We start from the raw sequence: 24,248 nt of genomic DNA on the forward strand, positions 1-24,248 counted from the left end.
TTTTATTTACGATAGTTTGTTGTTAGTTACAGAAATGTAAACTATTTCTGTATATTAATTTTGTTTCCTTCAGCTGTACTGAATTCATTGGTGAGCTCTAGTGGTATTTTGGATTTTGTATGTATTATATCATAGCATCTGCAAACAGTAACAGTTGTATTTCTTCCTTTCCGGTTTGGAGTCCTTTTATTCTTTTTCTTATCTGAGTGCTATGGCTGGGACTTCCAATTTATTTCTTTTTCTTATCTGATTGCATGGCTAGGACTTCCTATTTTATGCTGAATAGAAGTAGTGAGTGGACATCCTTGTCCTGTTCTTAGTCTAGATCTTGTCACCACTGAGTATGATGTTAGCTGTGGGCTTATCACACATGGCCTTTATTATGTTGAGGTATGCTCCCTTTATGGAGAATTTTTTAAATTGTACATGGATATAGAATTTTGTCAGAAGCTTTTTCCACATCTGTTGAGGAGGATCATGTGGTTTTTATTCTTCAGTTTGTTAATTTGGTATATAACTTTGATTGATTTTTGGATATTGAACCATCTTTGCATCCCTGGGATAAATCCCTCTTCATCACAGTGTATGATCCTTTTAATGTTTTGTTGAATTTGGTTTGCTGCTATTTTGTTGATAATTTATTATCTGTATTCATCAGTGATGTTGGCTTATAATTTTTTGTGTACAATATCTTTGTCTGGTTTTGATATCAGGGTTATGCTGGCCTCATAATGTGAGTTTGGAAGCATTCCTTCCTCTGTAATTTTTTGGAATAGTTTGAGAAGGATAGATTTTATCTAAATGTTTGGTATTGCTTTGCTAGTCAGAGAAAGCAAAGCAAGTGTTAGCCTCTCTGAAACATGTCAGGGTGCATCCTGAGAGCTATGGCCAGATTGTGTGGGTGGCCAGGAGGCACGGGGGTGCCCCTGGAAACAGGACCTCTCACCTGGTGCTGGAGGCGAGATGATGCCGAGGGCCTGGCTGAGGTGACAGCCGAGGTGCAGGCCTTACCCTGTGGAAGGAAGGTCACCTGGGGAGACACCTTAAAGGCTGTGTACCTCTAAGTCGGAGTTCTGTGCAGATGTCAAGACTGAATGTCACATGTGAGGGCATCCAACCCAGGGCTGTTTGTTTAAATCTCAAAGTGTGTGTTGCTTATATATAGTATCTAAAAAATGATACAAATGAACTTATTTACAAATCAAAGGGTGATACATGAGTAAATTCCTCTTTCCTCTCGGATGCACCTTATTTCAGCATCACTTGCTTCAAGGTATGGACCACTTCCTTATGTTTCATGGAGACAACAGTATATACCTTGTTGGTGTCCAAAACATTGACCAGTGCACCCTTTCATTAACCTACACTGCCTGGTTCCCATTCTTCCTGTAAAATGCTTCCACTCCCCACCCCATCTGTCCTGATTCTAGATGCATCGTGGTTCCAGGTCCATCCTGATTCTAGATCTCCCTCCTGGTTCTAGATCTGCCCTGATTCTAAAGCTACCCTGGTTCTCGATCTCCCTAAAAGCTGTTTCTCGCCTTTCAGTCCCCACAGGTGCTGCTGTCCATCGGTGTAGTGGAATCCCCTACATTCAACTCCTGGCTTTCTTCTCCGCTCTGAAGCCCAGACCTGGCTGGGGTGGAAGGCCTGGTTTCAGTGGTTCTGGACGTACAGGCACAGCTGGGTGGTCAGGGCAAGAGGGGGACCCTTAAAGACGTCAGCGGTGCTCTCCTTCCTGTTCACTGCCAGCCTGCCCGCTGCCCTCCCTGATACGGGACCCGGCCCCTTTCTTCTTGAAGTGTCTGATTGTTGGGCCTTCGCAGATTTCTCCCTCTTCACCCTTATCCTACTGCAGTAGCTTTTCAAATCAGCTGTGCAAAGCAGGTGGACAGATCTTTTGGCCACAAGTGATGGCTGTGGTCTTTCACCCAGGTGATCCTTGGCCGCATGAGCACGATTGCCTGTCAGCCAGCTCCGTCAGAGAAGTGCACGAGTAGAGGACAGGCCTGCGGCCTCTGGGGTCCTGGGGGGCTGATGTGCACGTGCAGACACCCCTGCTTCCACAGAGGACCCCCCAGTGGGTGGGTCCCGAAGTTTGTATTGTCAGCTCAGCTCAGTAGACACATGGTTTTCGTGGGAAAATACATATTTGATTTTTTGTAGCTGGTGCTAATGAATCTGACTTGTTTTGCTTTCTTTAGGGGCATTACCGAGGCTCGTTTTGTTTATGTCTTTGTCCTTGGCATTCTGTTCACGGGCACCAAAGACTTGCTTAAATCTCAAATCATTGCTACACACTTCACGGCCAGGACTGTGGGCCTCTGGGAGATATACAGCGGCTTAGTTCTCCTGGCAGCGCTGCTCCTCAGACCCCACAATCTTCCGATCTTAGCGCTGAGCCTCGCTATCCAGACCATCATGACTCAGTTCATCTGGAGGCCCCTGAAGCATGACGTAGCTGAGGTCACTGTGATGCATTACTGGTTTGGTCAAGCATTCTTCTATTTTCAGGTAGGTTTTCATCATTATCGTGGGTAGGAGACTATTAATTTGTATGTTGTTTCTCTTTTAGTTTTTCTTTAAGAAAATTTTACCATAAGCTGGGAAGTTTAGTGAAAGAACTGTTGGCATGGCAAGGTGAATTATGCTTAAATCATGCATATATTTATAAGATAAAGTACAGTTCGTTTTTAAGACAGGCATGCTTGGTGGCGACGTGCAGCTGCTGTGCGGGTCTGCTTCCCGCGGGCGGTCAGGGGAGTGAAGGGCTTGGCTTTATCAGCTTGGCTGGTGACTGCTCTCCCTGCCCCCTTGCTCTCAGCACTGGGCTGCTGGGGCTCCCGCTTGGCTGTTACTCTCCTGGGACCCGTGCTTGTCGCTTCTCCTCTTCAGTGTTGAAGGGCCCATAGAGGCAGACCCAGCCACCTCCAGGGCAGACCTCAGGGTGCAGCTGTGTACTTGGGACAGCACTGGACAGGTGGACAGAGCATCCAGCTCCTGGCCTTGGAGGGACCGAGTTCCACCTCAGCCTTCGGCCCTGCCCTTGACCTGTTCCCCATACCCGGAGTTCTGCTCACCAGAGTCTCCCACTTGCCCTGGGTGGCACAACAGACCCTGCCGCCTGATCAGGAAGGTGCCCACAGGCTCCCTGTGAACTGAACAGTTCTGCCCAACGCTCAGTGTCAGGAAGACTGACTGCAGGTCACGCCCCCAAGCAAGGAGCCAGTCTCTGACGTTCGGTTTGCTTCTCTGCCACACGTGGCCTCGTCCCACGGCAGGACACGCAGTTTCCATGACAGTATGTGGTATTGGCACATCTCAGGCACTGCCCACAGGCAGCCAGAGCACGTGTGTCTGACAGCCATGGGTGTCCCTGCAGCAGGCACCATCAAATGTGCTGCAGGACCCTAAGGAGCAAAACCAACATGGGTCAGCCCTTACACGGCAGGCCCTACAACATGTCAGACGAATGGGCAGTTGTGTGGCCTTAGGAGCACAGTGGGCCCCCGGGGCCTCTCTCATCTCCCCTCCCACAGCCCTTCCCTTGGGACATCCTTGTCTCACTGTTGAGTTTCCTGACAGGAGGCTCACAGGCTCACTGACCCTTTCCCCAGCCCTCAGCTTACTGGCTCCTCATGGTACAGGGTCAGGGGCATGATGCCCAGCTGGCTTCCACAGCCCTCCATGGGCCCCTCAGTCTCTCTCTGCGTCTAGGCCACCCCTTCTCTCCCCACCCACACACATAGCATCAGGACCGTTGAGGATCTAGCGACCTAACACCAGGAAGGCCCCAGAGCTTGCGGGCCGCGCCTTAGGCCAGCCCTCCCTGACGGCGGAGTCGGCTTTGGCAGCACCTCCAGCACCGCCTGGGGTCAGAGCCACTTTTCTGTCGTCGGCCTACCTCCCCTCGCCACGGCGTTTGAGATTCCTGTTCTTCCTTCTCCTCTCAGTGGCCCCGAGGTCTCCTCAGTCTCGAGGGAGGGAATCACTCAGTCGAGGGAGAGCCCAGAGGGACGTGAGCAGAGGGGGTCATGGGGAAGCTGCACAAAGGAGGGTTTTGTCAAGGGTGGGCCAGCGGTGGACAGCGAACACACGGGGAGTAGACACTTGGCCTGGATGTTTGGGGGTCGGCGCCACCACCCAGCGACGGCCCAGAACGGCACACCGCCCGGGAGGGGTGGTGGGCTTCGCCCAGCTCGGACTGTGTCCTGGGCCATCGGGTAGAAAGTTCCTGGGAAGGGCCTTCACTGTGCTGGGACAGACATTTGTGCTGTCAGGCCTGTAAACAGCGCAAGTGTCTGAGAAAAAGCCACCGGCGTCAGTGAAGACTGAACGGTGGGCGGCCAAACCTTGGGAGACCCTCACTGGGCTTCAAAACCCTGCCCTCCCGGTGGGACGAGCTGTCCTGTTAGTGGCCAGGATCTTGGGCCTGACACCCCCCGCACTCCCTGACAGCAGTGTCCTGCTGCTCCTGTAAGCCGTGTGGCAACACCACCCTTGGCCCCTCGGCCAGGGTCCCCGAGGAGGGAGGTTGCTATGTCTGTCTGAAGTTGACAGTCAGACATTTGGGGCTTTCTACACTCCAGCAGCAGACTTACATTGTATGGTTTCTCAAAGGTAAAAAAACATTCCACTTGCTCCCCCAGCCTGAGAGTGAGGTGGGCAGGTGGAGGGCCATCCTCTAAGGTCAGCCCCGGAGCCAGGAGTGAACGGGCAGCGGGGCTTCTCGGGGCCACGTCACCGTGACCAGCTCTCATGGTCACTAGTGGCCGTGGTACAGGACCAGCCACGTCAGCACTGTTTCTGCCCTTGTCCAGGGAAACTCCAACAGCATTGCCACTGTGGACATCTCAGCAGGCTTCGTGGGCCTGGATGCCTACATGGAGATCCCGGCCATGTTCCTGACGGCATTTGCAACATACTCGGGGCCTGTGCTGTGGGCCAGCCACCTGGTGAACTTCCTGACCTCAGAAGCCAGCAGGTGAGGCTCCTCATCTTTAATCTGATGGCAGGTTAACTCCTGCGCCCAGTAACTTAGAGGTCTTTTTCATCAGTTTTCTTTTCCTTAAATAAGAATGAAGAGTCCACAGGGCATGGCCAGTGTGGGGTGTGGGGCAGGTCTGTGTAGGGACAGCTCAGAGCTCCCTGCGGGCTTCTTCTAGATCATACCAAGTTGGGTCTCCAGTTGGACAGGATGGAAAGCCCCTTCTCATCTCATCTACTTGATGGGGACCTGGTTGGGGCCCAGGGAGGGAGGTGTCCACTGGGGACAAGAAAGCAGGAGTTCTCTCGCGAGTTGGTTCTCACCTCCAGGATCCCTGCTGGAGAGGGGAGCCTGGCCTGTCTCAAGGGGCTCCCCATGGGGCTGTGCCTCTGTCAGCCTGTCCTGCCCCCATGGAAGCCAACGGTCACCAGCCCCAAAAGCTCCTTCCTATCAGACTGACAGGGCAGCCCACCACACTGTCCTGCCCAGCACGTCTGTCCGTCCATCCTTCTCCTGCCCGTTTGTTCCACAGCGTTCCCACCGCCTCATATTCCGAGCTTCCTTCCTTGTTTGTACACCACTCCCCTCGGAAAGGGGCGTCATGAGGAAGGGCCTCCAGCGTCCGTCCACATGTGCCCAGGCCACTTGGCAGTGTGCAGCCTGAGTGGTGAGGGGCAGCCTGCTGCTGGGCCTCCCACATCAGTCAGACAGGGTGCTGGTGTTGCTGCCGTGGGCTGTGGACCCCTGTGAGGTGCTGCAGTGTGAGGAGTGCAGTGTCTGTATGTCGGGGCTCCCTCAGCGTCTCTGAACCCCTAACATGCTCCCCTTCACACACTGGGCGGTTGCGCTGGTCAGGAAGGCCCCAGGAGGACCCTTCCAGCCCAGGGGGGTTGAGCTTCCTGTCTCCACCTGCCTCAGGGTCCCCACTTTCCTACCCCAGAGAGCAGCACAGGCCTCACTAGGGTGACTGCTGACCCGACGTCTGAACCCCACTTCTTTGGCCTCCGTCAAGGGTTCTTCTCAGTCCCACAGGTTCACCCCCAGACCAGGTCCTGAGACACAGGCCTCAGGCCTCGCCCTCCGCCCCCACGCTTATGTCCCCGTGGACGTTCAGGGTGAAGGTGAGCATCAGTGTGAGGCTGACAAGACTCGAGTCGGACTTTGGGGAGGCTCCTGCTCAGGAGGGAGCTCCTGCTCTGAGGCCGCAGGCTTCCCGAGGACGGGAGGTGCCTTCAGGTGGCCTTTGGGGCGTCAGTGGACAGACTTCCCCCGACTCACAGCCACTGCTGGTCTGGTCGTCCGCGCCCCTGAGCCGGGTGCCTGCCGGTGGCCATGGAGGGACATGGGGTGGGTGTGTGGCCTGGGATGCCCTTCCGTTATTCATGCTGCACGTGAACCCTCCCTGGCTGTGAGATCGCCCCTGAGCTGTGGGTTCCTGGACAGCCCTCGGGTGGGTTTGGTTGGGTCAGGAGACTGGCAGGTCCCTTCACACATCTGGGCCGTGAGAAGGTGAGGTGTGCTCCCCCTGCTCTGGGGGGCTGCCTGCTGTGGTACCGGCTCAGCACACACCACGTCTGTGACTGCAGGCCAGCCGAGCGGGTGGACAGGGCAGGTGAAAGCCGGGTCGTGAGAGCCCCGTCTTCGGTGAAGAGCAGCTTCCCTGGTGCTAAAATCACAGCTTGATTTTCCTGGCACTTGACATCTATTACACTTGTATTGGGGAGAAAAAAAGATGTTTGCATGTTTTTTAAGTGAGTTGAAAGCATTTTAGTCAGTTGGGGAGTGTTGTATGATGTTTTCCCTAATTAAGGAACGTTTCTCTTTTATTTTAGAAAAAGTTTTTCTCCTTCATTTTCAGTCAAGTTTCACTCATTGTTTCTGTTTTTATTTTTCCAGTAAAATCAGAAAACTAACCAGACTAAAGTGGTAGAAAAAGAAAATTTCTTTCTTTTTTTTGTTTGATTCCTGGGTCAGGAAGATCCCCTGGAGAAGGGAATGGCAGCCCATTCCTATATTCTTGCCTGGATAATCTCATGGATAGAGGATCCTGGGGGGCTACCGTCCATAGGGTCACAAAGAGTCGGACACGACTGAGCAGCTAACACTTTTTTTTTTTAAGAGGGAGGTGATTTTTCTAAATTTTTTATTTTTTTTATTTTTGGCTGCATCTGGTCTTAGTTGAGGTACATGGGCTCTTAATTGCAGCATGCGGGCTTCTCTCTGACTGTGGCACATGGGCTCCAGAGCACATGGGCTCTGTAGTTTTCAGCAGGCAGACTCTCCAGTTGAGGCGCAGGGTCTTCCTGCCCCGCAGCATGTGGGACTTTAGTTCCCCAACCAGGGATCTAAGCCATGTCCCCTACATTGGAAGGCTACATTCTCAACCACTGGGCCACCAAGGAAGCTCTGAAAATGTATTTCTAATGGCTCAAAAACTAGGCCCTAGGTGGACCATGCCCCTCTACTGAGGAGCTGGCATCTGTTCTAGAGCTTAGCAGTGGGGACAGCCTAGCTGGTCCAAGCTGCAGGGCCTCCGTTCATCCCCTCAATTGCAAATTATCCTATGCTGAGGTTACAGGAACTGTCTCCTCACTGGGGCTGTCACTATGGAAGGAACCCATTCAGAGTCTTTCAACCCAAGCAAGTCAGTGTCCTGAGTTTCCCTACCTTCCTGTCTGGTCGAGAGAGCCGTGGGGTCGGCAGGCTCCCGCTGAGTACAGATGCCCTGGCGCCCAGGAAGGCAGCGGAGCTCATGCTGAGGCCTGTCCACCAGGCCCATCCCCAGGGGTTTCCTGTGCTGGGTGTAGGGGCCAACGCCCCAGGAGGGGAGGAGGTGATGCCTCAGGCCCAGCTCTCCCAGAGCCCCTGCCTGAGGGGCTGGACCCCAAGTGGGACACAAGGTTGGGCTTGAGGACTCACTCCAGGGCTCGTGCCCTGGTGGTTACATGTGTGTCCATGACTTGCACGATCCAGAGTGGCACGCTGTAATGCACGTTTCCCTTTTTGTTGACAGCGGCTCGGCGCTGGGTCGTGCTTGCTTCTGCTACGCGCTCATTTGTTCTACTCCAGTTTCTGTGTATATCATTATGGTGACATCCCTGCGTTATCACTTATTTATATGGAGTGTGTTTTCTCCAAAACTTCTCTATGAGGGAATGCATCTTCTCATCACAGCTGCTGTCTGTATATTCTTCACAGCCATGGACCAAACCAACACAAAGTCTTAGACTGAGCTATTAAGACACTGGAAAAATTATATATTTTTAAACTCTATTGTTTACTTCATGGGTTTGTATCATGAAGGATATCTGTTTAAATGCAAGATTATTCTTTAAAAAAAAGATGTGAATTCTATAAGGTTGATGAATAGTTTCAACTTCTTTGACTACTGTACTTGAATTTAGATTGAGTAGTAAGTTTTAAAAGCTCATCTTAAAGTCCTTAGTTTGGATATGCATCATATGTCCCTGTTGACAATCACTCCAGGAACTTCGGAGCTTTTAATTTCCTCTGGATAAGTTACCCAAATATATGTGTTTAAACTGAAGAATACAAAGTTTCCAGGTTTGTTAGTGTCCAGGGATTCTGTGGGACGAGGGTCATCTGCTGCCAGGGTCCCCTTGCAGAGCCCAAGGCCTTTATGATCCAGGAACCACCAGGGGTCACAGAAGCTTGGGTTTATGTGGGCTGTATCTGTCAGCATTTATGGCATTTAAGATTAGAACTAAGACATTTCAAATAAATATATTCAATTAAAAATAAAGATATAAATCATTTGCAACACCAAGTACTGTAGCCCACCAGGCTCCTCTGTCTGTGGAATTCTCCAGGCAAGAATACTGGAGTGGGTTGCCATTCCCTTCTCCAGGGGATCTTCCTGACCCAGGGATCAAACCTGGGTCTCCCACATTGCAGGCCGATTGTTTACCATCTGAACCACCAGGGAAGCCCCTATTGCGTGTTAATATACCATTTTAAAGAAAAATAAAGGCATCAGTGCTGAATAGTCATTTGAAGGACTGATGCTGAAGCTGAAGCTCCAATACTTTGGCCACCTGACTTGAATTGCTGACTCATTGGAAAAGACCCTGATGCTGGGAAAAATTGAAGGCAGGAGGAGAAGGGAACAACAGAGGTTGGGAAGGTTGGTTGATATCACCAACTCAGTGGACTTGAGTTTGAGCAAACCCCAGGAGATAGTAAAGGACAGGGAAGCCTGGCGTGCTGCAGTCCATGGGGTCACAAAGAGTCAGACATGACTGAGCAACTGAACAACAACCAGGATGGAGGCTTGTTGCAAGGAGAACCAGCCAGGTGATTAGAGAGCTGGAACTTCCAGGCCTGCCCCCTGATTCCTGGTGAGTCAATCACTATTGGCCAGTGACTTAGTCAATCTTCACTATATAATGAATCCTCCCTTTAAAAAAAAAAAAAAAAAGGAGTGCTTTCTTACCCTTTTTGAGAGTTCCCAAGTCAGGGAACCAGGAAGGTTCCATGTGCCAGCGTGCTGGGCCCCCAGCTCCACAAAAAAGAAGGCCTTTGTTCAGGACTTTGCCCTGCATGTCTGTTCATCTGCTTCTTAATTCATATCCTTTAATATCTTTTAACAGTAAATCATCAAACTAGTGAGTAAACAATGTTTCCCTGAACTCTGCTAGCCGTTCTATCCAGTTAAGGGAATGAGCAGAGGAGAGAGGCTCTTGGATGCCTCTGATTGACAGTCAGTCAGTCAGAGGCACAGGCAGCAACCTGGCCCTGGGTTTGGTGTTGTCGGAAGTGGAGGGCGGGATCTGATTCTATATCTGGGTTGATAATGCCAGGACTGAGTGGGATTCACGGACTCCATACTGCCACAGAGAGCTGCTTGGTCAGGAGAAGCCTCCACATGCGGTCATTGGAACTGGGTCCAGCAACTCTTCTCAGTATGAGACCGTTGAGTAGGGTTAAAAATGTGTACCCCTATGTTGGTAGCAGCACTATTCACGGTAGCCAAGACATGGAAGCAGTCTGAATGTCCACCAGCAGATGAATGAATCAAGAGGATGTGGTACATATACACAATGCAATATTACTCAGCCATAAAAAGAAATGAATTTGACTCTGTTCTAGTGAGATGGAAAGAACCTACAGACTTATAGAGTGAAGTAAGTCAGAAAAATAAAAACAAATACTGTATATTAATGCATATATACGGAATCTAGAAAAATGGTACTGGTGCACCTATTTACAGGAAGGAATGGAAACGCAGGTGTAGAGATGGACGTGTGGACACAGTGGGGAGAGGAGAGGGGGGCAGATGGAAAAAGGGACGTGTGGACACAGTGGGGAGACGAGAGAGGGGGGTGGATGGAGAAAGTGACATCAACATATGTACACTTTCACGAGCATTGGTGAGAAGTTGCTGAATAACACAGGGAGCCCAGTCTGGCACTCTGATGACCTAGCGGGTGGGGTGGGGGAGGGGAGGGAGGCTCAACAGGGAGGTGAGATACATATATATATCACTGGAGAAGGGAATAGCAAACCACTTCAGCATTCTTGCCTTGAGAACCCCATGAACAGTATGAAAAGGCAAAAAGATAGGACACTGAAAGATGAACTCCCCCAATATGCTACTGGAGATCAGTGGGGAAATAACTCCAGAAAGAATGAAGAGACGGAGCCAAAGCAAAAAGAACACCCAGTTGTGGATGTGACTGGTGATGGAGGCAAGGCCTGATGCTGTAAAGAGCAATATTACATAGGATCCTGGAATGTTAGCTCCATGAATCAAGGCAAATTGGAAGTGGTCAAACAGGAGATGGCAAGAGTGAACATCAACATTTTAGGCATCAGCAAACTAAAATGGACTTGAATGGGTGAATTTAACTCAGATGACCATTATATCTACTACTGTGGGCAAGAATCCCTTAGAAGAAATGGAGTAGCCATCACAACAAAAGAGTCCAAAATGCAGTACTTGGATGCAATCTCAAAAATGACAGAATGATCTCTGTTCATTTCCATGGCAAACCATTTACTATCACGGTAATCCAAGTCTATGCCCCGACCAGTAATGCTGAAGAAGCTGAACTTGAACGGTTCTTTGAAGACCTACAAGACCTTCTAGAACTAACACCCAAAAAAGATGTCCTTTTCATTATAGGGGACTGGGATGCAAAAGTGGGAACTCAAACATCTGGACTAACAGGCAAATTTGTCCTTGGAGTACAGAATGAAGCAGGGCAAAGGTTAATAGAGTTCTTCCAAGAGAATGCACTGGTCATAGCAAACACCCTCTTCCAATAACACAAGAGAAGACTCTACACATGGACATCACCAGATGGTCAACACCGAAATCAGATTGATTATATTCTTTGCAGCCAAAGATGGAGAAGCTCTATGTAGTTGCAAAAACAAGACCAGCAGCTGACTGTGGCTCAGATCATGAACTCTTTATTGCCAAATTCAGACTTAAATTGAAGAAAGTAGGGAAAATCACTAGACCATTCAGGTATGACCTAAATGAAATGCCTTGTCATTATACAATGGAAGTGACACATAGATTCAAGGGATTAGATCCGGTAGACAGAATGCCTGAAGAACTATGGACGGAGGTTCATGACATTGTACAGAAGACAAGGAGCAAGACCATCCCCAAGAAAAAGAAATGCAAAAAAGCAAAATGGCTGTCTGAGGAGATCTTACAAATAGCTGTGAAAAGAAGAGAAGCAAAAAGCAAAGGAGAAAAGAAAAGATACACCCATCTGAATGTAGAGTTCCAAAGAATAGCAAGGAGAGATAAGAAAGCCTTCCTCAGTGATCAGTGCAAAGAAATAGAGGAAAACAATAGAATGGAAAAGACTAGAGATCTCTTCAAGAAAATTAGAGATACCAAGGGAACATTTCATGCAAAGATGGGCTCAATAAAGGACAGAAATTGTATGGACCTAACAGAAGCAGAAGATATTAAGAAGAGGTGGCAAGAATACACAGAAGAGCTGTACAAAAAAGATCTTCATGACCCAGATAATCACGATGGTGTGATCACTCACCTAGAGCCAGACATCCTGGAATGTGAAGTCAAGTGGGCCTTAGGAAGCATCACTACAAACAAAGCTAGTCGAAGTGATGGAATTCCAGCTGAGCTACTTCAAGTCCTAAAAGATGATGCTGTGAAAGTGCTGCACTCAATATGCCAGCAAATTTGGAAAACTCAGCAGTGGCCACAGGACTGGAAAAGGTCAGGTTTCACTCCAATCCCAAAGAAAAGCAATGCCAAAGAATGCTCAAACTACTGCACAATTGCACTCATTTCACATGCTAGTAAAATAATTCTCCAAGCCAAGCTTCAGCAATATGTGAACTATGAACTTCCAGATGTTCAAGCTGGTTTTAGAAAAGGCAGAGGAACCAGAGATCAAATTGCCAATATCCGCTGGCTCATCGAAAAAGCAAAAGAGTTCCAGAAAAACATCTACTACTGCTCTATTGACTACTCCAAAGCCTTTAACTGTGTGGATCACAATAAACTGTGGAAAATTCTGAAAGAGATGGGAATACCAGACCACTTGACCTACCTCTTGAGAAATCTGTATGCAGGTCAGGAAGCAACAGTTAGAACTGGACATGGAACAACAGACTGGTTCCAAATAGGAAAAGGAGTACGTCAAGGCTATATATTGTCACCCTGCTTATTTAACTTATATGCAGAGTACATCATGAGAAACGCTGGACTGGATGAAGCACAAGCTGGAATCAGGATTGCCGGGAGAAATATCAATAAACTCAGATATGCAGATGACACCACCCTTATGGCAGAAAGCGAAGAAAAACTAAAGAGCCTCTTGATGAAAGTGAAAGAGGAGAGTGAAAAGTTGGCTTACAGCTCAACATTCAGAAAACTAAGATCATGGCATCCGATCCCATCACTTCATGGGAAATAGATGGGGAAACAGTGGCTGACTTTATTTTGAGGGGCTCCAAAATCACTGCAGATGGTGACTGCAGCCATGAAATTAAAAGACGCATACTTCTTGGAAATAAAGTTATGACCAACCTAGACAGCATATTAAAAAGCAGAAACATTACTTTGCCAACAAAGGTCCGTCAAGGCTATGGTTTTTCCAGTAGTCATGTATGAAGGTGAGAGTTGGACTATAAAGAAAGCTGAGCGCCGAAGAATTGATGCTTTTGAACTGTGGTGTTGGAGAAGACTCTTGAGAGTCCCTTGGACTGCAAGGAGATCCAACCAGTCCATCGTGAAAGAAATCAGTCCTGAATATTCATTGGAAGGAGTGATGTTGAAGGTGAAACTCCAATACTTTGGCCACCTGATGTGAAAAGCTGACTCATTGGAAAAGACCCTGATGCTGGGAAAGATTGAAGGTGGGAGGAGAAGGGGACAACAGAGGATGAGATGGTTGGATGGCATCACTGACTCGATGGACATGAGTTTGAGTAAACTCTGGGAGTTGGTGATGGACAGGGAAGCCTGGCGTGCTGCAGTCCATGGGGTCGCAGAGAATCAGACATAACTGAGCGACTGAACTGAACTGAATTGAACTGATATATGTATGTATATAAACATATATATATATAATTATGGCTGATTCAAGGTGTTGTACAGTAGAAACCAACACAACATTTTAAATATTTAATACAACATTTTAAAAAAAAGAATGAAATGATGCTCTTTGCAGCAACATGGATGAACCTGGAGATTATCATGCTAAGTGAGGTCAGTCAGACAAAGACAAATACCATATGATATCACATGTGGAATCTAAAATATGATACAAATGAACTTACTTACAAAACAGAAATAGACCCACAGACATAAAGAACAGGCTTGTGGTTGCCGAGTGGGGGCAGGGAGGTGGAGGCGGGGTGGAGTGGGTGTCTGGGATCAGCAGATGCAAACTCGTATATATAGGGTGAAGGAACAACAAGGTCCTACTGTAGAAGACGGGGAAGTATATTCAGTATCCTATGATAAACCGTAATGGAAAAGAATATATATGTATAACTGAATCACTTTGCTGTACAGCAGAAATTAACATTGTAAGTCAACGATATTTCAATTTTTAGAAAACATGCAGGCAACACTATATAACATGCACAGACACACACTTTTGTTGTGGAAGCACAAAAACACTCCAGGCGTGACCCACGACAAGCGGGAGGTGAGAGTAACCCAGAGGGTGAGGGGCACTCCAGTTGCTCGTAGACACTTCACATATGTAACAATAAAAGAGAACTGTGGACCGAACATGGGAAATGATATTTTAAACTGCTTTGTGTTTTGTTTTTGATGCATGTATTATATTACTTGCAATATATTAGATGTAACATCCTTCCTGATAAAAATAAAGGAAGTGTGTGGGGAAGAGGTGTCCTAAGAACACAGTCCCATACCACGGTCGTGGGTGCAAGGCCTTGCACCAAGGCCATTTCCAGAACTGACTGAAACCCTTTGTAACCATTGCCAAAAGTACCCCCGATCATCACTAACAGGCTTCCTGACTCCAAAATAGGCAGAGGCCCAATCCACTAACAGACTTCTTGACTCCAAAACAGGCAAAGAGGCCCAATCCAGTAGTCACCGTATAACATCCTAACCAATCACCTAATGCCACCCTTCCAGCAGGAATTTTTTTTGTCTTGAGGCTATAAAAATTGGCTACTAACCCATGAAAAGGGCTTCCCTCATAACTCAGTTGGTAAAGAATCTGCCTGCAATGTAGGAGACCCCAGTTCGATTCCTGGGTCAGGAAGATCCACTGGAGAAGGGATAGGCTACCCACTCCAGTACTCGGGCTTTCCTTGTGGTCAGCTGGTGAAGAATCCGCCTGCAACACGGGAGACCTGGGCTCGATCCCTGGGTTGGGAAGACCCCCTGGAGAAGGGAAAGGCTATCCAACCAGTATTCTGGCCTGGAGAATTCCATGGACTGTAGAGTCCATGGGGTCGCAAAGAGTCGGACACGACTGAGCGCCTTTCACTTCACAACCCATGAAAAGCATCAGCTCTACCTGGCCTGTCAGGAGATCGGCCGCTGTGCTCACAGGGCCCTCATTGTCTCTGCTCTCTGCTCTCACTCCTTTCTGAAATGCTCTGTGTCTGTAAACACTTTTCCAACCTGAGCTTGGACTGCCATGACACTTAAGTTAGACTGGTCAGCAGCAAGTCACCACCGCAGCTGTCAAGTCTTTGAATGGCGGCCGGTCTACTTTGAGATGTGCCTTATGTGTAATATACAACCAGATTTCTTCACTTAGTATGGAAAATATATACAAAAATCTCTTTACTCTCTAGTCTCCCAAGAGTGGCACTTGGCATTTGCATCAGGGCAAGTGGCAGGATGGAGCATGGGGCACCCTCTGGAATTCCCGACATCCAGTCCCCGGGGTAGCCATTGAATGAACACGGAGATAAATTAGCAGAGGCTGTATTGACGGCCCTGGTGACGGGCATAGGGGTGGAGCCCCTCAACAGAGAACAAGGAGAGGCTGCGTTTTGGCAAAAGTCTGAGTTTAAGGGTCCTAAGGGACCCTGAGGAGGGCAGTGGGCAGGCTGTTTGCTGAAAGCACAGGTCTGCAGAGAGCCGGAGGTTGCTACACTGCCACACCCGCGCTCACAAAATGCCCACAAATGCCACTTGGAAAAAGAACCTTGGTCCCACTTGTGGCTGGAACAAGGCAAGGGGCCTGGGCACAGCGAAGAACTGAGCCCAGACCCCTGTTCTCACACCAGCTCCATCCCAGGCACATAGCCCGTTCCCTGAGCTTAGGTTTTCCTACCTCTGAAGTGAGCTGTTTCCAGGATTAATGAGACAGCAATCTTAAAGTGCTTGTTGCACAGGGCCTGGCCCATAAAGAGCTCTCAACACAAACTGGCCATTGGTCAGATGACACCACACTGACAGATGGTGGTGGGCCTAGGACTCGGGCTGGAATGCAGGCTCGGGCAAGGCTAGTTGGTTGGGCAGGTGAAGGTGGGGTCTCGGGAAACTCCTGGAGCTTTCCCCCGCCTCCAGGCAGGGTTGGCGATTGCAAGAGGTGAGGGAGGCAGGAAGTGGCAGAGCTCACAGCTCTGGGCAGCTCCACGGTGGTAGACAACTGAAATCTTGCATTTAAGGAAAACTAACCTGAGCTACACTCAAAGGCAGAAGGGGCTCCCGGGGCCGGCCCACTCCACGGGAGCAGGGGGTGCCGCCTCCTGGGCCGACGGCTCAGACGGCCCTGCGGGTGCACGTGGAAGAGGCTCCCAGCAAAGGCGACGTCCCAGCAGGGCCAGGACACGAGATGGGGGTGAGGGTCCAGGGACGGACACACATGTTGAGGGGACTGTGTGAGCCAAGGCCGGGAGGAGGAGCAGGTGGAGAAAAAGTCCCTAAAATGAGCAAGATTGAGGCCACTGCCGAGTCCACACTGCCCCAGGCAGAGAGGCCCCTTCAGAGCGCATACTCTCCGGCCTTTCACTGGATGGGAGTGGAGTCTCCAGCAGGACTCCAGCCTCTGGCACAGAGGCCATGCCTACCCCTGCCCCCCCCCCAAGCTGCTGAGAAGAGGAAGCAACATGTGCCAGGCAGGAAAGAACCAGATCACGGGCGCTCTCACCGGAAGACGCTTGCAAATACGCCAGATGTTCAGAAAGTTTTCCCCCTGGGTGATTAATCTCACTGTTTCAGCTTTTTTTTTTAATGTTCATCTGACAGATGGCGAGGGCACCACCAGCTTCACCCCTGCACCCTGGCTCAGGGAAGGGATGCCCTCCTTGGGTATTCTCAGCAGCTGGCCCCAGGCAGGAAGGAGGGCACAGGCCACACAGTTGCACCTGAGTCGTACCAGGTTCAAAAGTGTTCAATGCAGTCCCCAAAATTCTTATTCACCTAGAACATGACCTTATCTGCAAATAGGGTCTTGGCAGATCACTCTGTACTAGAGAGGGACCTAAAGCCAACGAAGTCCTTATAAGAACCAGAGAAGGGCACACACAGAGAGCCAGAGGCCATCAAAAGTGGATCAGGTATAACGTGGTACATCCATGGGCCCAGGTATGCCTAGGACTGTTGGCTCCCAGAGCCTGGAGGGAGGAAGAGAATGAGTTCTCCCTTAGGGCTTCAAGAAGGAGCCAACCTTGCCAACTACCTGACCTTAGACTTCTGGCCTCCAGACTGTGAGATAACATATATTTGTTGTTTTAATCCATGTAGTGTGACACAGTCCAGGGAACTAAAACAAGCTCCTACAATGTCCAGGTCAATGAGATGATCCAGTCCCTGAGATGGTCCAGGCCCCTGAGATGGTCCAGTCCCTGAGATGGTCCAGGCCCCTGAGATGGTCCAGTCCCTGAGATGGTCCAGGCCCCTGAGATGGTCCAGGTCCCTGAGATGCTCCAGGCCCCTGAGATGCTCCAGGCCCCTGAGATGGTCCAGGTCCCTGAGATGCTCCAGGCCCCTGAGATGATCCAGTCCCTGAGATGGTCCAGGCCCCTGAGATGGTCCAGGTCCCTGAGATGGTCCAGGCCCCTGAGATGCTCCAGGTCCCTGAGATGCTCCAGGCCCCTGAGATGCTCCAGGTCCCTGAGATGCTCCAGGTCCCTGAGATGGTCCAGGCCCCTGAGATGGTCCAGGTCCCTGAGATGGTCCAGGCCCCTGAGATGCTCCAGGTCCCTGAGATGCTCCAGGCCCCTGAGATGGTCCAGGCCCCTGAGATGGTCCAGGTCCCTGAGATGCTCCAGGTCCCTGAGATGGTCCAGGCCCCTGAGATGGTCCAGGCCCCTGAGATGGTCCAGGCCGCTGAGATGGTCCAGGTCCCTGAGATGCTCCAGGCCGCTGAGATGTTCCTGGCCTACATCCTGGTACCCCTTATCATCTTCCCTGCTCAGCGACACCAGTTGGTTTGCCTCCCCATTCACACCCACCTCCTGACATGTCCACGGTGCACAACAGCTTCGGTCTCCACACTTACTGATTCTCTGGGCCCCAGACAAGAGCCCCCTGTGCCCCACAGAGAGGGCTGAAAGGTCAGACTGGGTCAGGTCCATGAGGTTTTACTTTTTCTTCAGAAAAGGTAGTTCTTGGAAGTTCCTGGGAAGGACACCACGATCTGACACGTGTTTTAGGAGAAAGTCGTATCAGGAGTAGAGCTGATAAAGGGCCCAGGCTGGTGGTGCAGGAACAGTGTGAGCACACAGCAGGTGCACAGGGCAAAGTTGGGCCTGGGCGTCAGGAGAAGGGCTCCCTTCTGCAGCCACAGGCAGCAGAGGAAGGGCCACAGCGGTCTCCATCCCTGACCGGCCTGTTGGGCCCTCCTGCCCTCGATGTAGCCCAGGTGGCTTGAGCACACAGTCTGCTGGACCAGGACCAGAGTCACACAGAGGCAGAGGGGAAGTGACCGCTGTGAGGAAAGTGTTGTGCTCTAACACAGATTGCATCGATTCAAAAGGAACAGGATTTCTGTTGACATTCTGTACAGGAGCGATGGTAGATGAAAAGGCAGAGACAGAACTTCTCTAGATGAAACTCACCTGTGTGAGGATGACCCTCCAAATGTGGAGATTTTGAGAAAACCATTAAAAACAGTGACAGGAACCCCTAGGCTTTCTCCCACCACCCCCAGGAAGTCCTTAGAATTCAAACTGGGGATGTAAGGATGTATGGGCACTACTTTCCAAAGTTAGATTTTTATTTTTCATTTTGTTGAGTTTTTTCCTGTAATTACTGTGCTGAAAAGTAGCAAATTAAACAAAGATATCAGATCATCTAGAAAATGAACCACCTAACATTAGGCTGCTGGCTTGCTCTCCTATAAAAAGAAGTTCACAGGTATATAAAGAATTTATACTTATTTACGTGCCAGAATTCATTTGCTTAGAGTCTCTTATTTATTCATTTTCATTCATATTTTGGTGAGAAAATGGCGCTTTGGGCAATAACAGTGAGGGCTTGCAAGGGGCCTGTGCCCAGAGCAGGGCTCAGCGGGTCACTCAGAGGTCTCTGCCACACTGCTGCCCGGGAGCCTGGGAGCTCGACCCGCACACCCTCACCAACCTGGACCCAACCTTGACGCTGCCCTGGTGTGGCTGGCTGTACTGTGCTGCCATCTGGGTGAGGAGCCGTCCCACCAGCCTGGATGTGACAGAGTGTGCAGGCCGACATGCAGCTCAGCACCCACAGAATCCTCCAAGGAGTGCTCCCCATAAGCGTGCTCCACGATGCCTCAGCCAGGGGTACCAGCCCACAGCCAGGCCACTCCACCGACACTCTGCACCTGGAGTTCTAGTGTCCCAGGCAGGCCACTGGCCTGGCCCTCAGACACCAGGAGGCAGTGTGTGTGTCTGTGTGTGTGTTCACGCACTGGTGCATGTGTTTGCAAACATGTTATGTCTGGGAGTGTAAACACAGGTATATGTGTGCATAGATGCATGTGTTCATTTGTGTGCATTCCTATGTGCACACAAGCTCATATGTGCATGCATCTGTCACACATAAATGTATTCCTGCGTGTACATTCACATGTATGTGCATATACACACCTGCACATGTGCACACATGTGCACATGTGGTTTTGTGTACACAAGTGTGCACTGCATGCACATGTATGCGTGCACACGTGTGTGCATGTGTGTGCATTTGCACATATTTGAGGTTCCCACCTGCATGGCATCATGACACTAGCCAAGAGTAAAAACATTGATAACCAGCAGTTTGATCTTCACCACAAGCACCATCTGACTGATTTTTTAAATGAAATGATTCCTTAATTATATCAGTCAAAAATTCAGTTTTGTAGTTGAGATTTGTGTGGCCAAGAGCACCTCCTCTGCCTGCGGAAGGCATGTGAGCCGGGCCACCCTGGGAGCGCTTGTTCATCAACATTAAGGAAACACCGGTTTGTTTGGTGACTGTGTCGTGTGTTGTTAATTAAGTCATTCTTTTAAATGTAAACAAACTTTATGTTTAAAATAACTTACAAACTTAAAATTAAACAAAGTAAAAACACAAAAATGTGTTTATTTAATTTGGTATTTCATCATGATATAAACTCTTGGTTTGGCCTCCACCAGGCCAAGAGTTTATTATTAGTGTGGGAAGTACAGTAAGACTCATATTTTAAGAACACTCCAAGAGCTGGGTTAGTTTCCAAGGAGCATAAGAATCAATTCTAAACAACTACCGTAAATTTTCAAAAGGAGAAAAAGCATGAATGAGCTGGCTAACCTCCCAGGACCCTGGAGCCATCACAAGGGTTAGAAAGAGGCGAGGTGGCGGCTCTCCAGTGCCTCCCTGAGTGCTGGTCTGCAGAACAATTTGAGGGAAGGCATAGTGGAGATTTTATTTCTTTAGCAAACTTTAAAAAATAAAACCCTGGTATCCCATATCATTATATCGGCTTCTGTAAAGTGGACTTAACCATATTCTGGAGTTAGAAACACCTCTTTAAAAATCCCATCTAACTTCTTGGTCACATGTACATTTGACGGGGGGAAGCCACTGTCTGTACCCCTGGATGCCCTCTGCTGCCCCATCCCATTCTGCCTCATCCCAAGGGAAGCCTGAAACCTTAGCGAGGTCATTGATTTTGCCTGCAAGTTTGAAAAACAAACCATGTAAGACAGAACCTCAGGAAACAGGAAGGATACAGGAAGGTCTGACAGGTGTCCGCGCGGCTCGAGCGTTTGCTCCATTCCAGTGGTCCCTGCCCAGCAGCCTTCCGAGAGAGCTCACTGTGTGCCCACTCCCTGGGTGCACCCTAGCTTGGCTGCCTCCTCATGTGGTTCTGGGAAGTCAGCCTTGCAGCTGCCCCTGAGGTCTGTGCTCCATGAGTGGGGAGCAGCCTTGCCTTATTGATTTGATCTAGGTAGATGGGGAAAAGCTTTTCAAAAGTCTCTTTTGCTGCCACTTATCACTTTTTCTGCTTGGGTTGATGGCCAGTGGGCTGGTGGTGTGTGTGTGTCGTGGGGGGGTGGGTGGTCAGGTGCTAAGGACCAGCAGGGGAACTAGTTGGGCTGGGCCCTCACCCTGGCTGAATCTCAAGGCCTAGTATGGACCATTATCTGAAGAGGTCTGGGTTTGAGGACCTGGGAGATTGGCCCGGAATGATTCTTTTTCCTCGGATGGCATCAGCATAACAAGGAGAAGACACTGCGCAAGGCCCCTGTGATCAGAATCCCCGAGTTTCTCAGTGATTGTCCAAGCGTCAGCATGACAGCTCTGCCCCCCCGAAGGGCGACAGGCCCCCGCTTCTCTGTGTGGACAGCGGGCCCTCCTCTCGAGCAGCCTTTGCTGCGGCTGGGTGGCCCTGCTGGGCATGGGTAAGATGCTGGACTCGGTCACCTGGGTACCGAGGAGCTCTGGCTTGGGGCAGGGCAGCTGGTCTCATCCCAGAGCCCGCACCTGGAAACTACCCTCCAACACCAAGTCTGGCTGCTTTTCCACGATTAGAAGTGGACCCCTATACACTCGAGAGAGATTACACATTATTTCCTTAGCTTTTCTCACCTCAGGTGTCCTGTGCTGTGCTCACCCCAGCAGGGCACCAGGGTGAATCCTCAACTCCCTTTGCAGGAGGGTCACACCATTTGGGCCAAAGCGGGACTCTGCTTATAGCACGTTCAGAATTAGCAGCACACCTGCCTGGAGCCACAATTCCAGCACATGGTAGTTGGATCACCTTTCTCCAAGATCCAGAGCCTACCTGGATCCCAGTCAGAACCACAGGACTGGGCAGAAACACATTTCACCATCGTTCAGAACGCGTTTCACGTTGTGTGTTTAAATAGGCACACACATGTGTACCCTAATGATTTAAAAGTATGACCTTCACATCAATTAAGGCTATTTAAGGGGTATATTTCAAATGAAATGCTATAATATCCAAAATTACCAGATTACTGAATTAACCAACAGGATAATAATCTTTGCCAGAAAAACTATGACTGTGATTTCCAAAATAGGATTGGATTGTTCATATGTATTAACCAAAATAAGCTCAGTTTTGCTGTAAAAACCCAATCTCCAGTTTCCAGAAAAAGAAATGTATGGGACCTGATATACACACAGAAAGTTAGCCTCGGAAAGAGGTTGGATTTAGCCAACCAGCTAGCATAATACAACTGTTCAAACGCCACATCTGTCAGACAAAATTCAATCATTTTCCCCCCAAATTGATTTGTGTGTCGACATTCTCTAACCCCAATTTGATGACTATCTCCAATAACATAACAATTAATTTAATAAAGGAACTCACCAATTTTAAATTGCAATAAATTTACCAAACATTTTCACTATTTATGGAGAGCTTTACAGTAAGAAAGTTATCAACAAAAGCAGGCACATCCGTGTACAAAGTGTTGCTGTGGGTGCTTCTTCACGTCTTCCATTCCGACAGTATCAGCCGCTCCGTCTTTCTGTTCTCTCAGTCAGCGTTCTTCCCGCTCGCTGGGTGAGCTTTCACCCGGGCCTGGGCCTCGGGGGCGCCCAGGGAACGGACTTGCCAAAGAGAAGTGCGGTGGGGGCGAGCCAACCCCAAAATATTTATTGTAAACCTTAAAATGGAGTCCGGATACGAGCAGACACAGAAAAGAAGAGAAACCTCCCAAACACAGAAATAATAGTAGTGGAGGACAGTCTCGCGGCGGGGAGCCCCCAGAGGCGCCGGGCCAGATCGCCCCTGAAGCTGCAGCGCCACGGAGAGGCTTGGTTTTGCGCTCTGCCAGCCCCCCACCTCCCTCGCCGCCGCGGCAGGGCAGGGAGACGGGCACGGCCGTCCGCACAGGCCCAGGGGCTCAGCAGGCCCGGCCCGGCTCCCAAGGGCGCGCTGCCTCGCAGGGCGGGCGGCAGCAGTAGGGGTAGGAGGCGTTGAGGTCGGGGTCCGAGGGCGCGTACCCCGGCAGCTCCACAGACGGGTGCCCCCCGCAGCACACCTCCACGCCCGCCTCGTCAAACGCGTGGAAGACGCCCACGTTGATGTAGGAGACCGCGTGGTGCGTCGCGAAGCCCGCGCAGTCCCCCGGGGCGGCGAAGTCCGACTCCTCCGGAGACAGGATGGAAGCCTCGCTGGGCCGCGGCTGCAGCCTCCGCCCCCGCCGGCCCCGCCGGCCCCGCCGCGCCCGGGAGGCTGGCGGCTGCGCGCGGAGCCCCGGGCCGCCGCGAGGCCGCGCCAGGGCCCGGCCTCCCTTCCGCCGGCCGCGCCGGCCGCGCCGGGCCTGAGACGACTTGTAGTTCTTGACCAGCAGGAGGCTGAGCAGGCCCAGGAGGCACTCGAGCGAGTTGAAGACGGTGGAGAGCACCAGGCCGCGCTGGTAGTCCTTCAGCTGACGGCACTTGGCGGAGGTGGCGCTGTCCAAGGTGCCGCGGGTGCGCGGCGCGCCGGGGGCCGGGCCGGGGCCGGCGGCCGCAGGGCCCGGGGCCGGGCCGGGGGCCGCGGCCGGCGCGCGCGGCGGCAGGCAGTAGTGGGAATACTTGCGCTCCACCAGGGACACGGTGTCGCCGTCGATCACGGCGCCCGCGAAGGCGCTGAGCACCCCGAGCATGAAGACGAGGACGCCGAGCAGGAGCAGGTTCTGGCTGTTCACCGGCCCCGAGGGCCCGGCGGCGCCCCCCGGGTCGCCCGGCGCGGCCTCCGCAGCCCCCGCGGGACCGGCGGCGACCCCGAGACCCGGGCCCGGCCCCGGCCCCGCGAGGGGCGCGTCCCGGGGCCCGCAGCAGAGTAGGGCGGCGCCGAGCAGCGAGAGGCCGGCGGCCAGCAGCAGCCCCGAATAGAAGGCGCCGGCGGCCGCCCCTAGCCGGAACGGCTCCCCGCGCAGCTCCGAGCCCAGCGAGAAGCACTTGAGGCCGACGGCGGCGGCGCTGAGCGCGCAGGCGAGCAGGAGGCAGGAGGAGAGCGCGGCGCAGGCCCCGCGGACGCTCCACTTCATCCTCCGCGCCCGAGCCGGCCCGCACCCCGCGCGCCCGCCGCCGCCCGCCGCCGCCCCCGCCGCCTGCGCCTCCTCCCGGCGCCGCGCGGCCGGACCGCCGGCCTCCTCCTCATCCTCCCGCGTCCTCCCGGGCCCGCGCCGCCGCCGCCGCCGCCGCCGCAGTCGGAGCCCGCATCCTCCGCCTCCCGCCGCCGCCGCCGCCGCGGCCCCGCGCAGGGAACCGATGCGGCGCGGAGGACCGCAGGGCGCGCGCGCCCCCTCCCCAGCCCGCGGCGCCCCTCCCAGGACGCTCAGCTCCCCCCACCGCCCGCGGCCCGGCGCGCCCAGCCCAGGCACCGCCCTCCCCCGCCCCCCCAAC

At 51.5% G+C, this 24,248-nt stretch overlaps 2 protein-coding genes across 16 annotated transcripts in view; one reads left to right on the forward strand and one right to left on the reverse strand.

Moving 5' to 3' along the window:
- The window catches only part of PIGG (phosphatidylinositol glycan anchor biosynthesis class G (EMM blood group)), a 40,640-nt gene extending 28,918 nt beyond the window's left edge, over positions 1–11,722 (forward strand). For 12 of the 15 annotated variants that reach the window (XM_081576964.1, XM_081576994.1, XM_081576945.1 and 9 more), the window contains 3 exons: positions 2,205–2,514; positions 4,821–4,984; positions 8,001–11,722. In XM_081576964.1, the coding sequence (XP_081433090.1) occupies positions 2,205–2,514; positions 4,821–4,984; positions 8,001–8,214 (688 nt within the window). In that variant the 3' untranslated portion in view covers positions 8,215–11,722. Of the gene's footprint in view, positions 1–1,548; positions 2,515–4,820; positions 4,985–8,000 lie in introns of all 15 variants that reach the window. The other 3 variants (XR_014078874.1, XR_014078869.1, XR_014078870.1) reach the window with 2 other exon arrangements.
- Positions 11,723–22,759: 11,037 nt separating this feature from the next.
- Positions 22,760–23,890, reverse strand: TMEM271 (transmembrane protein 271). Its single transcript, XM_081576933.1, has one exon. The coding sequence runs from the start codon at positions 23,888–23,890 to the stop codon at positions 22,760–22,762; it is 1,131 nt and encodes a 376-aa protein (XP_081433059.1).
- Between the last annotated feature and the right edge of the window lie 358 nt (positions 23,891–24,248).

The sequence above is a fragment of the Giraffa tippelskirchi genome, chromosome 1, assembly GCF_054371585.1.
Source record: "Giraffa tippelskirchi isolate mGirTip1 chromosome 1, T2T-mGirTip1v1.2.pri, whole genome shotgun sequence".
NCBI lineage: Eukaryota > Metazoa > Chordata > Mammalia > Artiodactyla > Giraffidae > Giraffa > Giraffa tippelskirchi.

What these genes read in the sequence shown, in the direction of transcription:
- TMEM271 (XM_081576933.1), bottom strand. Translation starts at nt 23,890, where the DNA reads ATGAAGTGGAGCGTCCGCGGGGCCTGCGCCGCGCTCTCCTCCTGCCTC.